Source organism: Solanum verrucosum, unplaced genomic scaffold, assembly GCF_900185275.1.
Source record: "Solanum verrucosum unplaced genomic scaffold, falcon-dt-bn FXZP01000079.1, whole genome shotgun sequence".
Lineage (NCBI taxonomy): Eukaryota > Viridiplantae > Streptophyta > Magnoliopsida > Solanales > Solanaceae > Solanum > Solanum verrucosum.
In genome coordinates this window covers 4,369,501-4,384,389 of record NW_026020368.1, presented here as the reverse complement: position 1 = coordinate 4,384,389, position 14,889 = coordinate 4,369,501, and the positions used below count along the sequence as shown (strand labels likewise).

Here is a 14,889-nt window from a genome sequence, read left to right as displayed (position 1 = left end):
TTTTTCTAAATCGTGCTATTGTGACGTGTCAGTTGATATAGCAATTTGCACGGGACATAACCTCAAAAATTCTTTCAAAATAGAATATTTCGCAACACATTTAAAATTTTGATATAGTCAAACCGACCTCTTCACATCAAATTAAATATTGGATGTTCTACTCACATGAATTCATTTTCGTAGAGCCCTATGGACTCATTAATGTCTTAACCAACAGAAAAATCAAAGTTTAAAAATTTATATACTCTTTTTCCGTTACCCTCAACTTTACCTTGTTCATATTTTATTTGAGACTGACTTAAGCTAAAATTTTCAATTTTTATTTCAAAATTTTTCTGGCCCAATTTATTTCATTAATGATTTACTCATAACAACTATGTGGGGCGTTACATCTATCTCATTTTTCAAAAGTTCAAGTTATAAAATTAGAAATTTATTTTGAGCAACTTTGTTTGTTTCGAGCTTGAGTACTCTTTGATTAAGCTATTACTTTCTCTCTCTTTTGGTCTTCAATCAATTGCAAATATTTTCTCTTGTTCACCATTACTCCTCCATACTTCTCTTTCTTTTATCTCTTTTTTTTCAATCTTCAATTTTGTGTCCTCACTTTTAATCAAGCGTTTGTTGCTCAATGAAGTTAAGAAACTTTAAAAAGGTATAAAACTGATTAAGTTAATGCACATGATATATTTGTTGACAAAGAGTAAATTGAAAAAAATTAGCCTATAAATCTCCAATATATATAGAGATACCGAAGGAGAATAAAAATACATAAAATATTTAGCTTTCTTTTCTTGACAAATAAAAAAAATAAAACGAGAAAACATGCAAACTAACATTTAATGGTATATTTTGTATTGCATAAAGGGAATTTAACTTCCTCTTCTTGATAAAAAGAAAGAAAACAAAACGGAAAACCCTTGCAAACGAGCATTTAATTATATATTTTGTGAGTAGATATTAAAAAAATATTTTTAAATAACTTTTTTAAGTTTTCAAGAACCGACTCAGACCAATTATTAAGATTTCTATTTTCAAAATTTCAAAAAAAAAAAGGAATTCAAATAAATGATGTCTAAACACAACTTTAAAATTTTAAATTTTTAAATTTCAAATACAGAAATTACGATCAAATGGAAACTAAGTATATATATTTTCATGACTTGATGAAGAAAAATTAACATGAAAACAGATTTGATAGGTGTAATAATATTCCATGTTGGCCATTGGCAGTTGGCACCATATATATATGAAATATAAATGACAGGAGTTAATATTGTTTTACGTGTCACTTTAGTATATATTTAATGATGAATTCGTTGTAACACATAACCTATTGAGATTTGAGATGAGATTTATTTTTTCTAGTAGAAGAGAGGGAGACTTATATGACATAGAAAGAAACAACTTTGCTACTTTCTCCGTCCATTTTTACTAGTTTATGTTTAACTTTGCACACCTCCTAATAAATAATAAACAAAGAAATAATTTTACTATATCACCCTCCTTAATTATATAAGTCATTTGAATATTGAAAAATGAATAGACACAAAATGATAAATTATCTCTTGATTTTTTTAAAACTAGACAAATAAAGTTGGATAATTATTTTTTATATACTAGACAAGTAAAGATGGATGAAGGGTGTACCAAACAGTATGGAAAATGATAAATATTGAAAAATAAATAGACACAAAATGATAAATTATCTCTTAATTTTTTAAATTAGACAAATAAAATTGAATAATTATTATTTTTTATATTGAACAAGTAACGATGGACGAAGGGAGTATCAAAAATGTTGGAATGAAATTTAATATTAAGCGTTCGAATATGAGTTGGTTTAAAATTAAGAAAAAATAGTTTTTGAATAGAGAACATACTATATTTGTTAGAATATGAGAAGAAAAATATTTCAATAAAACTGAAACTATTTAACTTGAAGTTTTAAATCATAATTACTTCTAACATGTTAGATTATAAATCTATAAAAAAAAGTGAAAAGAGTTTTTGAAATCTCACATATGAAAAAAAAATGTTTAAATTATTCAATCAAATAATATTTGAATAATTTAAGAATTATTAAAGCCTTTTTTTCAAATCTAACCGTTGAGAGTCTTACTTTTTTTGCTTGCAAAATTATGTCCAGCTTACATTTTTATACGTTTGTCGTTTTCAAGTACTAACTTAATTTGTTTTAAAATATGTGGTGTTTGATCCACAAGCTTTTTTTAGCTTCTTATTAGATTTTTATTTTATTTTTCTAAATTAGGATGACCCCTGTTTATAGTCATAAAAGGAAAGAGATGTGAGGAAGACAAGTTTCTTCCGTCTAATTAGATTGAAGTGACATGATCATATTTAATTGATCGGAATATGTCAATCGTACATGTGATATATTTTCATCAATTTTGAATTTGACTTGACGTGCTATGTTATTTTGATATATGACATGATTATATTAACTCCTTTATTTGTCTTAGTGTGCCATGTTATTGAACATGTGACAACAAATTGAGCCTATAGAAAAAGATGACATTCTAGGCTTAGCTAATATGTTATTCTACACAACCTATATTTTAGTTAAATGTCTTAACTATTTGCCTATGTGAAACAGGTCGCCCAACGTGTTTCAACAAAGTAGTAAGAGCAATAAGTAAAGAACACACTACTTTTACGTGGAAACATGACTCACAAAGGTGTAAAAAACACGATTTGTAGCTCTACAGAATTTACTCCTAAATTCACTAAACTATAATGATCCTTTCAACAAAATATTACCAACCTATTTAACCTAATGAATTATAAACTCTAATTTCTAAACGTCGACAATCAACCAGATCATCGAACGTATTTCAAGTTATGAATTCAGATTACAACTCTTGCAATTCTAGGAACTAACTCTAATCCTTAAACTTTAAATTATGTTACATTTCTTGCAATAGTAGGAAGTAGGAATTAACCCCAATTCTTAAACTTCAACACAAACTTCTCAATGCATGTGTTTCTAAGTCTTTAATTTATCCCAACTTGAAGACATCACTTCCAGTTCAGTTTATAATTCACTTAACTAAGATTACATCAACATTATAACTCGATGAAAAACTCCTAATCAATAAACGTTGTAATAGGACCTGGTTCTTTAATGTATTCATTTAATTTGCTGGTAGCACTCACGAAGTTGATTTTTCAATTGTCCTTTTTGCTCTGTACAAGTATTCTGAACGACTTCACTTCTATTTAAGTACAACTTTTCAATGCACAAGTATATTGAACAACTTCGCTTTTATTTAAGCATAACTCTTCAAAAAGTTATTCACTTTAAACTCCAGAGGAAAGGCTCAAAATAGTCTCTCATCTTTGGGTTAAGGCTCAAAATCATCCTTGAGTTTCACATGGAGCACTAATAGTCCATCATGTTTGCAATATTGGTGCACTTTTGGTCCTCCTCCAAAATTTTGCCTATTTTTTAACATTGATTTTATCCATAACTTATGTATGATATGTTCAATCGTCATTTTATATATTTAGTAGAAATAATAACTCCCTATGAGAGAATGTGAGAAGAAAAACGTCTTGTTTTATTAAGTAGAAATTGTATTGCAGGTAAAGACGAGAGGTTCATCACGATAATTTCACATGCAATAGTACAAATTTTTTTCTTTTCTTCCAACGTCATATGTTAAGATGTTCTTAGGTTAGCTGCAGTAATATTTCTACTAAACAGAACAATGTGTTCTTCTTATCACCTTCTCTCACATATAGTTATTATTTCTACTAAATATATAAAAAGACGATTGGACATTCCTTACATAAAATTGTGAAGAAAGTTAATGTTAACAAATAGGCAAATTTTTTGAGGAGGACCAAAAGTGTACCAATATTGCAAACATGAGGGACTATTAGTGCTCCATGTGAAAACTCAAGGATGACTTTGAGCTTTAATCCAAAGATGAGGGACTATTTTGAGCCTTTCCTCTAAACTCCACATTAACTTGAATTTTCTTGACTCAAGTGACACTCCTTCTTCAATTCAATCTGCTTGTCTCTTAAGACTCGTTATTCAAATCAAACACATTGATTCGTGTGCGTTGTAGTTGAACTCCAATTCTTCAACTCAGAACATGTTTGTTTACTTGAGTTTATCAAGAAATTATCAAATAATCCTTGATTATAGCACACTTATCTTTAGTCATAAGTGATCTTGTTACGAATTTAACTCATCGAAAGAGTGCACATGTAAATCAGATTGACTCACATGTTTCATATTACTTTGTTCGTCATCAAAACTACTTAGAACCCAACAAAGTGACTCATCATTTGTAACCCAAATTAATGAATTAGCCCGTGAAAACTTGATTGAATCCATATTTATTGGACTTAAATGAATATAAAGATATTTACTTGAACTAACATACCTTGAATTTAATATAATCAAATTATTTTATGAATTTGAATTCAATAAAAAAATTGGTATCCACATCTATTTCTTAAGTTAGGTTATTGAATTTGTATTTTTTAATTTAATTTATTTATTTACACTTCAAATATTTCTCTACAATTTATTTTAATTTATAGAGTTCCAAATATATTCCTTATATTTTCAAATAAAAAAATGCTATAATTTCTTTATATATTGGAAATCTCAGCTCCTCGCATTTTAGAAATAGGTTTGAAATCTCTGATATTATGATTATGATTATGGGTATTCACGGGTCGGCTTGAATCGGTTATTGGTCAAAATAAAAACCAACCCAACTTAATCGATTTTAAAATTATCAAAATCAAACTAAACCAAATATAATATACATTTAGCGGTTTGGTGGATATCGATTTCGGTTTGGTTTGGTTCGGTTATTAACCATACACAAAAATAAAAGAAACAATTCATTCAAAATGTGAAAAAGGTGACAACAAATCATTCAAGACGAAAAATAATTAGAATGATTGACATACTTAACTTTCGATCACTGAATTTACTATTAATAAAACTTTAAAATTCACTATTTTAGCCCAGAAGGAAGAGATAGTAACATTTTCAGTCCCACAAAAAATTGTCATAGACACTCATATATCTGAAATCAATAAGATAAATGTTTCACCTTGGACATTTTTGCTTTCAATAAGTAAATTATAATTTTTTTTTATATAAGATCTTTAAAATTGTTTATAAAAATTATATGTTAACTATGTATATTAATAAAATATATGTATATAATTTATCGGTTCGGTTATTTCTTTGATTTTTTTGAATAAAACCATAACCAAACCAAATACTATTGGATTTTAAAATCTAAAACTAAATCAAAACAAATCCAGCACAAATAAAATCGATATATTTTATTGGTTTGGTTCGATTATGATTATTATATATTATAATATATTTTATGTTTCTATTAAAATAAGAAATTTTTAACAAGCTTAAAAAAAAGAAGAGAAAAGGCACACATAAAATAGAACTCGAGATAGTAAAACTAAAAGATGCTGCTTCCTTGAGGAGTCAAAAATACTCTCATCGTCGTTTCAAATTTGCCCTAGCCGGAGTTCCCTTTTCTGGTAAGTTTCTCTTCTAGGGTTTTCCGATGGCATATTTTTAGGGCATTAACATGACTACCTTCATTTTTTTCACAGATTGATGAAAGAGTAAACAAGCGAAGAACAAACTGATTTGCCCTAGCCGGCATTACACAACTCATTTCCCATTTCCGGTAAGTTTTCATCTTCTTCTAGGGTTTATGGATGTTTTAAACGAATTAGGGCATTAACATGGTGGCCTTGATGTCATAGATTGATGAGAAGTTAAACGAAGGAAAGTGAGCGATGCCGTTGTTCATATCGGATGAGGAATACGAGCGGTGCTCGCAAGATGCCGGTTTGGTAGCGGTGAAAGCTGATGAGTTTATTCGCGATTTGTACAATCAACTGGAAAATGTGAAAGCACAGGCTGATGCTGCATCTATTACAGCTGAACAGACTTGTTCTGTTCTTGAACAGAAGTATGTCTCGCTTTCTTCTGAGTACTCCGTGCTTCAACTGCAGTACTCTCAACTTAATTCTTCCTTTGAGGAACGCCTGTCTGAACTCTCTCAAGCACAAGCCGAGAAACAGCACGCTTTCATCCAATCTGTAAGTATATTTACAATTCCTAATTCCTTCATATGACCTACCCTACCCTGGATGATCATCATAGGACCTACTTTATAGACCCTACCAAATACTAGAAATTATTCCAGAACATGATTTCTAGGGTAAGACATATTGATGAAAACATTCCAGGGAAGGTAGAGTAATTTTGTCTATACTGAACGCATCCAAAGTTCTTTTTATTTGTTGTATATTAATTTGCTGTTGTATTTGATTGTCTTTTGGAACATGAAAACAGATTGGAAAGGATGGAGATGTGGACCGGTTATCAACAGAGGCTTCAGAACTCCGGAAAACAAAGAGGCAATTGATGGAATTGGTAGAACAGAAAGACTTGGAGATTAGTGAGAAAAATTCCACTATCAAAAGCTATCTTGATAAGATAGTTCACTTGACTGATATTGCTGCAAATAGGGAAGTACGGGTCTGTGACTTGGAGACTGAAGTGTCACGCTGTCAGGCTTCTTGTTCGCGGCTTTTGCAGGAGAAGGAGCTTGTTGAGAGGCATAATGCATGGCTTAATGACGAGTTAACAACAAAGGTCAATGGTCTCATGGAGCTGCGTAAAGCTCATTCTGAGCTTGAGGCTGATATGTCTGCCAAACTTGTTGATGCTGAGAAAAAAATTATTGAATGTGATAGGCGTTTGAAGAGAAAAGAGGAACAAGTTAGAGAAATGGAGTTGAAGTTCACTTCTCTAGAGCAAGATTTATTATCCACCAAGGATGTAGCAGCTGCAAAAGAGGACCAAATGTCTGGTGAAATTGCAACGTTAAACAAGCTAGTGGAGTTGTACAAGGAGAGCTCCGAGGAATGGTCTAAAAAGGCAGGAGAACTTGAAGGAGTAATTAAAGCTCTGGAGACTCATGGAAACCAAATAGAGAATGACTATAAAGAGAGGCTTGAGAAAGAAGTATCTGCAAAGATAGAACTAAAGGAGGAGGTTGCATGTTTGAAAAATAAGCTTGCGAAAAGCGAAGCGGAATTAAAAAAAGGAGAAGATACATTGAAGCTTCTTCCTTTGAGTTATTTTTCTAGTGAATCATTGCCAAACTCAGTTGAAGCTGGTGACATGGTTGAGGATGATCGGATGGTCGTACCTAGTCTACCAATTGGTGTTTCAGGAACCGCATTAGCCGCTTCACTTCTTCGGGAGGGTTGGAGTCTGTCTAAGATGTACACCAAATATCAGGAAACTGTTGATGCACTACGACATGAACAATTGGGAAGAAAACAAGCTCAAGATGTACTGGAGCGAGTACTCTGTGAAATAGAGGAGAAAGCTGGAGTTATCTTGGATGAGCGAGCGGAGCATGAAAGATTGGAAGATGCTTACTCTGTGCTAAATGAAAAGCTGCAGCATTCCCTCTCTCATCAAGCTGCTTTAGAGAGGAATATTCAGGAATTCAATGCTGATATGAGAAGGCGTGACCGTGATTATGCTGTTGCTCAGGCAGAGATAGTTGACCTCCAAGAACAGGTGACAGTGCTTTTAAAGGAATGTTGTGATATACAATTCCGTGGTGGATCTGTGGGACCTAAAAATGACAATTCTGTGGTGTCAAATTCTTTAATTATGTTTGGTGCTGAATCTAATGCTGATGATGTTGGAAGGCACTTGAGCTACAAGGACATAAATGGCCTGGTTGAACAAAATGTCCAGCTAAGAGGCCTAGTTCGGAGCCTTACTGACCAGATTGAGAACAGAGAGTCAGAGTTGAAGGAAAAGTATGAGAAGGAGCTGCAGAAGCATGTTGACAAAGCTACCTCCCAGGTTAATGCAGTACTGGCAAAAGCGGATGAGCAGGGTACGATGATTAAATCACTTCATGCATCTGTGGCGATGTACAGAAAGCTCTTTGAAGAGCATACAGTTGTTTCTTCTGATACTCGATCTGAAAAAGTAGCAGAGGTTGAGAGGCATGAAGTGATGCTTTTGCCTGATTCTTCACATGAAATTTTAGGGAGAGCACAAGAACGGGCTTTTGAGCGTGTAAAATGTCTTGAAGAAGAGTCGTCAAGATTACGGAGCGAGATTATTTCTCTTCGGTCAGAGCGGGATAAGTCAGCTCTGGAAGCACAGTTTGCTCGAGATAAACTTGACAGATATATGAAAGATTTTGAGCTCCAGAGAGAGGAGCATAATGATGTGATCACGAGAAATGTTGAGTTCTCACAGTTGATAGTTGACTACCAGAAGAAGCTGCGAGAAAGTTATGAGTCATTGAATGCTGCTGAGGAACTTTCTCAAAATCTAAAACTGGAGGTGTCTATTCTAAAGGATGAAAAGGGTATGCTGGTAAATGCCGAAAAGAGAGCTTCGGATGAAGTACGTAATTTGTCACAAAGGGTGCATAGTTTGCAGGTCCATTTAGATACATTGCAGAGTACTGAGAACGTTCGTGACGAGGCAAGAGCTGCTGAGAGGAGAAAGCAAGAAGAGTATATTAAGCTTATTGAGAAAGAATGGGCTGAAGCTAAGAAAGAATTACAAGAACAGCGTGATAATGTTCGAAACCTTATACCTGAGAGAGAAGATGCTCTAAAGAATGCATTGAGACAAATTGAGGAAATGAGGAAGGAATTGGCTAGCACTTCACATTCTGTGGCTGCTGCTGAAGCTAGAGTAGTTGTTGCTGAAGCGCGATCTGCTGATTTAGAGGAAAAATTGCAAGCTTTGCAAAAAAAGGTTTCTGAAAGAGCTGATGAAGGTGGTCCTTCCTCTTCTACTGAGCTTTTTGACAACATGGATTCTGCTGAAGAAGTTAAAAGACTCAGAGAGGAGGTGCAGGTTAACAAAAATCATATGCTGCAATATAAAAGCATAGCTCAGGCAAATGAAGAAGCATTAAAGCAGATGGAATTGGCCTATGAGAACCTCAAAGTAGAAGCTGATAGAGTGAAAAAATCAATGGAAGAGGAAGCATTATCGCTTAGGAAGCATGTTGATGAGCTTGAGAGGGAATGTAATTTGAAGTCAATTGAAGCAGCTTCTGCAACTGCAGGAAAAGAAGAAGCCGTTGTTGCTGCTTTAGCTGAAATATCCAGTCTGAAAGAAGATACCTCTGCTAAGACGACACAAATCTCAAATTTGGAGGATCAAATAACTGCTTTGAAAGATGATTTGGACAAAGAGCATCAAAGATGGCGTGCTGCTCAAGATAATTATGAGAGACAGGTAATTCTGCAGTCAGAAACAATTCAAGAACTGACTAGAACATCTCAAGCTTTGGCAACCTTACAAGAAGAGTCATCTGAGCTCCGTAAGTTGTCAGATATTCTAAAATCCGAAAATAATGCATTGAAGGCCAAGTGGGAGGCAGAATTGTCGGTGCTAGAAGTGTCAAAAACTGAAGCTGAGAAGAAATACACTGAGGCTAATGAACAGAACAAAATATTACTGGACCGGCTTGAGGGTTTGTATATTAAACTGGCTGAGAAGGACCGTGTATCTTCAGGTGTATCTGCTGGAAGCACAGTGGCCGAGGGTGATGACGGACTGATGAATGTTGTGAATTATCTAAGACGGTCCAAGGAAATTGCAGAAACAGAAATTTCTTTGCTCAGACAGGAAAAACTTCGGTTGCAATCACAGCTTGAGAATGCTCTGAGGAGAGTGGAGGTAGCAGAAGCATCACTTAATTCTGAGCGGGAGAATTCAAGAGCTCAGGTTTTAAGTGAAGAGGAGTTTAAATCACTGCAGCTTCAGGTTAGAGAATTGAACTTACTTCGTGAAAGCAACTTGCAATTGAGAGAGGAGAACAGGCACAATGTTGAAGAATGCCAGAAACTTCGCCAAGCTGCCCAGAAGATGAAAACTGAATTAGAGGATCTGGAGAAGCTTCTTAATGAAAGACAAGCTGATGTAGAAGCTTGTAGGAAAGAGATTGAAATGCAGAAGCTGGATAAAGAGAAGCTTGAGAGGAGGGTTAGTGAGTTGGTTGAGAGGTACAAGAGTTTTGACCTAGAAGAATATGCAAGTCTGAAAGAAGCTGCTTCACAGATGCAGGTGAATCTGAGAGAAAAAGATGTAGAGCTGGAGAAAATTAAGAAAACCATGTCTGAGCAGCAGAATCTGGTAGCTGACTTAGAGCAAGACCTTTCAAGGAGCAGAACAGAATTGAGTCAGAGGGAATCGAGAATCAATGAGATTTTGCAAACTGAGGCCTCGCTGAGATCTGAAGTTGATAAACAAAGAAAGTTGGCAGTTCTAATGAAGAAAAGGGTTGAAAACTTGTTGAAGGAAAAGGAAAGGGCAGACAGCTTATCAAAGGAAAAAGATGATTTGGCTAGAGAGAATCAAGCTCTCTCCAAACAGTTGGAAGATGCTAAACAATGGAAAAAAACTGCTGATGCTGCAGATGAACAGGCTTTGAAAGATAAAGAAAAGGAGAAAAACACCAGAATCCAGGGGCTTGAGAAGATCACAGACCGTCTTAGAGAAGAGTTGAAACAAGAGAGATCAAAGCGCTTGAAGATGCAAAAGACAATAGGGGATTCCTATGGAACTGTGAATCAGCAACGGTCCAAGCTATCAGATGAAATGGACAAGCATAAGCAGGCTCTGAAGATGCTTACCGATGAAGTTGAGAAGATAAGGCAAACCAAAGGCAGTCAAACAGAGGGCACATCAGTGGATCAACTACTTTCTGGGACTCACTTAGAGGATTTTACTGCTGCATATATTCAGGCTGTAGATGACTTTGAACGGGTTGCACGTAATGAGCTTGGGGTTTCTGGTGCTGGTGACACTTCTGCTCCAGATGCTTCTCTTTCTGCCTCTGTTGTTCCAGGCCCAGCAGCTACGCTTCCGCCACCAGCTAGCTTGTTGACTTCCATTCCTGCAGTTGGAAAAGCAGAAGAAGAAAGAAGACTTGTTTTATCGAAGATAACCTCCGAAACTCGTAAAACCGGAAGGAAATTGGTTCGACCTCGCATCACAAAGCCAGAGGAACCTTTAGTTGATGTGGAGATGCAAGATATAGATGAATCCACCAACAGTAGGAAGCATTTGCCACCTCAAAATGCAGAAAATCTAGATAATGCCACATTATCAACTCAACCACCAATTCGCAAGCGCCTATCTGCAGCCTCTACCTCAGAGTTACAAGAAGAAACTCCTGCCATGGATGAAACCTGCTTAGATGTGGCTCAACCTGTGCTTAAGAAGTCCAAACATCTAGAGGCACCTCAAGAAGGTGGTGAAGATAAATCTGCTGGTAATGTAGAAAATTCAGAATCTCTGCCTACTACGGAGGAACATGATGCTGGTGATGAAACCCAAGGTTTGAAAGAGGAAGCCAGTGATATTGAGAAGGATGAGACTACACTTTCTGGCGAGCAGGTTGAAGAGCCGTCAGTTGTTGCAACAAATCAGGCTGAGTCACAGGTTGATAGAACAGATATTGCAGATGATACTTTTGTCAGTTCTAATGAAGTGTCTACCCCAGATAATAAATCAACATTTCAGGTGCAACAAGAGAGTGAGCAGCTAGCGATGGATGAAAGGGAAGAGGGAGAGCTAGTTGCTGATCCTGAAGATGTTGGAAATTTTGATAGCATTTTATCAATGGGAAGCCCAGAAAATTTGGAACCTCAGACTGATGACTTAGCTGGTACTGATGAAGACCTCTTGCTTACTCCAACAGACCCCGGGGAGATAGAATCTTCTCAGCTCCCAGATGATGATAAGAATGATGAAGTTGATGCGACAGAAGAGCTAGCTGAAAGTTCTGATAAGTTGAATGATGGTGGTGACCAGGTTGCTGCAGAAACTGATCAGGCTGTGGATACTGTTACTGCTGAGAAACCATCAAGCAGTCCAGTTGATAGTAGCAATTCAAAAGAAGGGGGTTCGGGTGAAAGTGCTGCTGCTGAAACAGAAGAAGGGAAACAGGTCTCACCTGTCAATAGGAGCTCAAGAACTATAAACTTAAATGAGAGGGCTAGAGAAAGGGCTTCTATTAGGCAGGCTGCTATGCTTTCTTCTACACCGACAAGAGGCCGTGGGCGAGTTCTTCGAGGTCGCGGTGGGCGCAGTGGTCGTGGTGGTCGCGGTCCAATCTCTGGTTCACAGGGTTAATCATTTTTACTATCACCTTCCATTCATGTAAGTTATAACATATCGAATAGGCATTTCATAGATTAATTTCATGCCATCTCACTTATTAAAAAAAATCAATTTCCTGCAACACAGGTTGTGCTTTTATAAGCAAAACTTCAAATCACATGCTTTAAATTCGAATGGATTTTTAATGCTATTGTGTGAGTTCTATGAATTTTTTTGACTTACGTATGTTATGTTCTACCTTCTCGGTATCCTTTTGCCAAAATATGAGTATGTGAGATCATTATTCCAGACCAAACCAAATTTTGCAGTTATACAATTTCTCACTTAGTTGAAAAGAGGAAAATGATTACAGAAGATGATATGGTACTATTCCCAATTTATTGAATCAAGATGGTGAGGAATGAAGACTTCGGAACAACCTTTTTTGTCTCACTTGGAATTCTGCTGAATTTTCAGGAGTGATAATTTCATTTTACTTGGCTCTTGTAAAATTTTAGAGCTACTTAACTTGCCCCTATACAACAAGTACTGTCATGAGCTCATTACGATAATTCCTGCATTCATGTGGCAATTCTAGCCCCTTATTTCGTGACCTGGGAACCTGCTCAAGATTCAGCTGGTTGTGGGGGGTGACTAAAGAGATGGATGGGAATTGTACTCTTTTGGCAAGATGTCTACAATTTCATTGCATTGATATAAGATCCCCCCCGGGCTCTCTCTCTCTCTCTCTTCCTAAAGGAACTTACTATCTGTAATTTTAGAGGTGAATGGTGATACCTTTAATTTCTGTTTTGGGTTTTATTTTCCCTTTCTAGTTTCTTGGCTTTCAGTTTTTCCTTTCTCCTTTCCTCTCCGCTGAAACAGATGGGCGTTTCTATTATTTCATTAAAAGAAAATTAGATGGGGGTTTCTATTTCCTTTCATCAACCTACGATTCTCATGAATTCACTTGGATGCACGATTTGTAATCAATACATCTTTTTTTGTTGCAGAATTTGAATCATGATTTGTAATCTACACACTTTTTTTTTGTCGCAGCATTTGAATCAATTTAGTAATATATATATTTTAGTTTGATCAGTTAGTTAGTGATTAATTTATAAGAAGCATGTTTATGTTCTTGTAATATTTTTATTCTAAAATTGCTGAATACTCTCTTTGCCCTGCTACTTCTATTAGTGCAGACTTGTACTTGTGTGATGACTGGTAATAAAGATTTCTGAATATTGTGCTATCTAAACTTGTTTCGAACCCTTTTGCAATGCATAGGTTATCTTCTGATATTAATTCATCTTGGAGACTCTTCATGCTAGTGCTCGGTCTTGTCGCTACATTCATCTTCCAATGTAATGGTAGGGACAGCTGAGTTCCATCTTTACTGAAGTAACTATTGAAACATTGCTGCCTTTAATTTGATTTTACTTTAATTCGAAATGTTCTTGCTTCCTTTGCAGTGTTATAGGGTAAAAAAGAGTTGACTGTTGTCGAAGGAAATCAATTATGAAGTTTTGACAAGTTTCTTTGAATTTCTTCTGATTGGAAACTCAAGCTTCAATGACGTTCTAGCTTTTGTGATGAAACTCAACCTTGATGATGATGTTCTTGCTTTTCTGATGACCTTCTTTCTGTTTGGAGAAGATGTTTAATGGACTGTTTGGCTGTCCTTGCAAGTTTTGTGGCCATCTATAGCGCCGCCCTATGCCATCTTCAGGGTGCTTGCCCTTCTGTAATTAGTCTTTTACTACCTCTGACTAAAGTTAATGCTGTTTTCTATACCTTGCTATATTCTGCGAATATGAAATAGATTTGACATTTATAAGGTTCAAACTTATACTAATCCTCAATCCCAAACAGGTTTACGATCGGCTCTATACATTCTCAATCCCAAGCTAGTGGAGTGTATGGTACTTGTGTTTCACAATTTTTGCATAACCTGACAATGTCAGATTAACCATTCTTGTTCTATTTTTAATTCCTTTTACAAGGAACTGCTTCAATTTAAAAATATCGATTTAGCTTTACTTGAGTTTTTTCCATGAATAGAGTCAGTCATGGTTGAAGCTGGTGAAGTGGCTCCGAGGCTGCTCAGCCTTGTGCCAAAGGGTTTAATGAGTACACTTTCCATCCATAGATACGGTTTGTGGACACTCCTCTCAGTGAGTCGAGTCCTAGGGCGAGAAGTCGGTCTGTTATTTACGGCCTACTTGGGTACCATGAGATTTAATTAAACCTTGGGAGTGGGAGGTTCTTTGGTAGGAAATGTTTTACCTGTCCCTTAGTAAGTCAAATGCCAATCGGACAAATATGAGTTGGTCAAAATAGTACTCTCTCCGTTCATGTTACTTGTAAGGTTTAGCTTTACGAGTGTCTAATCTCTAGAGCTAAACTGAGCTAGATTAATTCAGTAATTTAAATTTCAAGTTTAGATGTTTGAAAATTATACAAAAAAAAAAAAAACTATCTAAAAAACTCATAAACATGTCATTAAAATCACTTTTATTACTGGATACTAAAAATTGCAAGAGCCACAAAGTCCGCTGGTAGAGTTATCACACTGGAAAAGTGATTCCAGAGAACCAACCTGGATGCATTGTGAAGCCAGTGCTGACAACTCAAACATGAAAATTGTTACTTTGGCAGTTGGGTATTGTAATAGTAACTAACATTAACAACTC

At 35.5% G+C, this 14,889-nt stretch overlaps 1 protein-coding gene and 1 long non-coding RNA gene across 3 annotated transcripts; both read left to right on the top strand.

The window, feature by feature from the left end:
* Window positions 1-5,630: 5,630 nt before the first annotated feature.
* On the top strand, window positions 5,631-12,253 carry LOC125838165 (nuclear-pore anchor). Of its 2 annotated transcripts, XM_049517230.1 has the most exons (4): window positions 5,631-5,708; window positions 5,788-6,126; window positions 6,383-11,533; window positions 11,615-12,253. In XM_049517230.1, the coding sequence occupies exons 2-4, from the start codon at window positions 5,821-5,823 to the stop codon at window positions 12,224-12,226; spliced, it is 6,069 nt and encodes a 2,022-aa protein (XP_049373187.1). In that variant the 5' UTR covers window positions 5,631-5,708; window positions 5,788-5,820; the 3' UTR covers window positions 12,227-12,253. The 2 variants fall into 2 exon arrangements, with proteins under 2 accessions (XP_049373187.1, XP_049373186.1); XM_049517229.1 differs by having other exon boundaries at window positions 6,383-12,226.
* Window positions 12,254-13,483: 1,230 nt separating this feature from the next.
* Window positions 13,484-14,051, top strand: LOC125838164 (uncharacterized). The gene is made up of 2 exons (XR_007443549.1): window positions 13,484-13,560; window positions 13,669-14,051. It is a non-coding gene; the product is annotated as an uncharacterized LOC125838164 (long non-coding RNA).
* The last annotated feature ends 838 nt before the right edge of the window (window positions 14,052-14,889 follow it).

Coding starts and splice junctions, on each gene's coding strand:
- LOC125838165 (XM_049517229.1), top strand. CDS start 5,821: ATGCCGTTGTTCATATCGGATGAGGAATACGAGCGGTGCTCGCAAGAT. Junction 6,127..6,382: donor AGCACGCTTTCATCCAATCT/GTAAGTATATTT, acceptor ACATGAAAACAG/ATTGGAAAGGATGGAGATGT.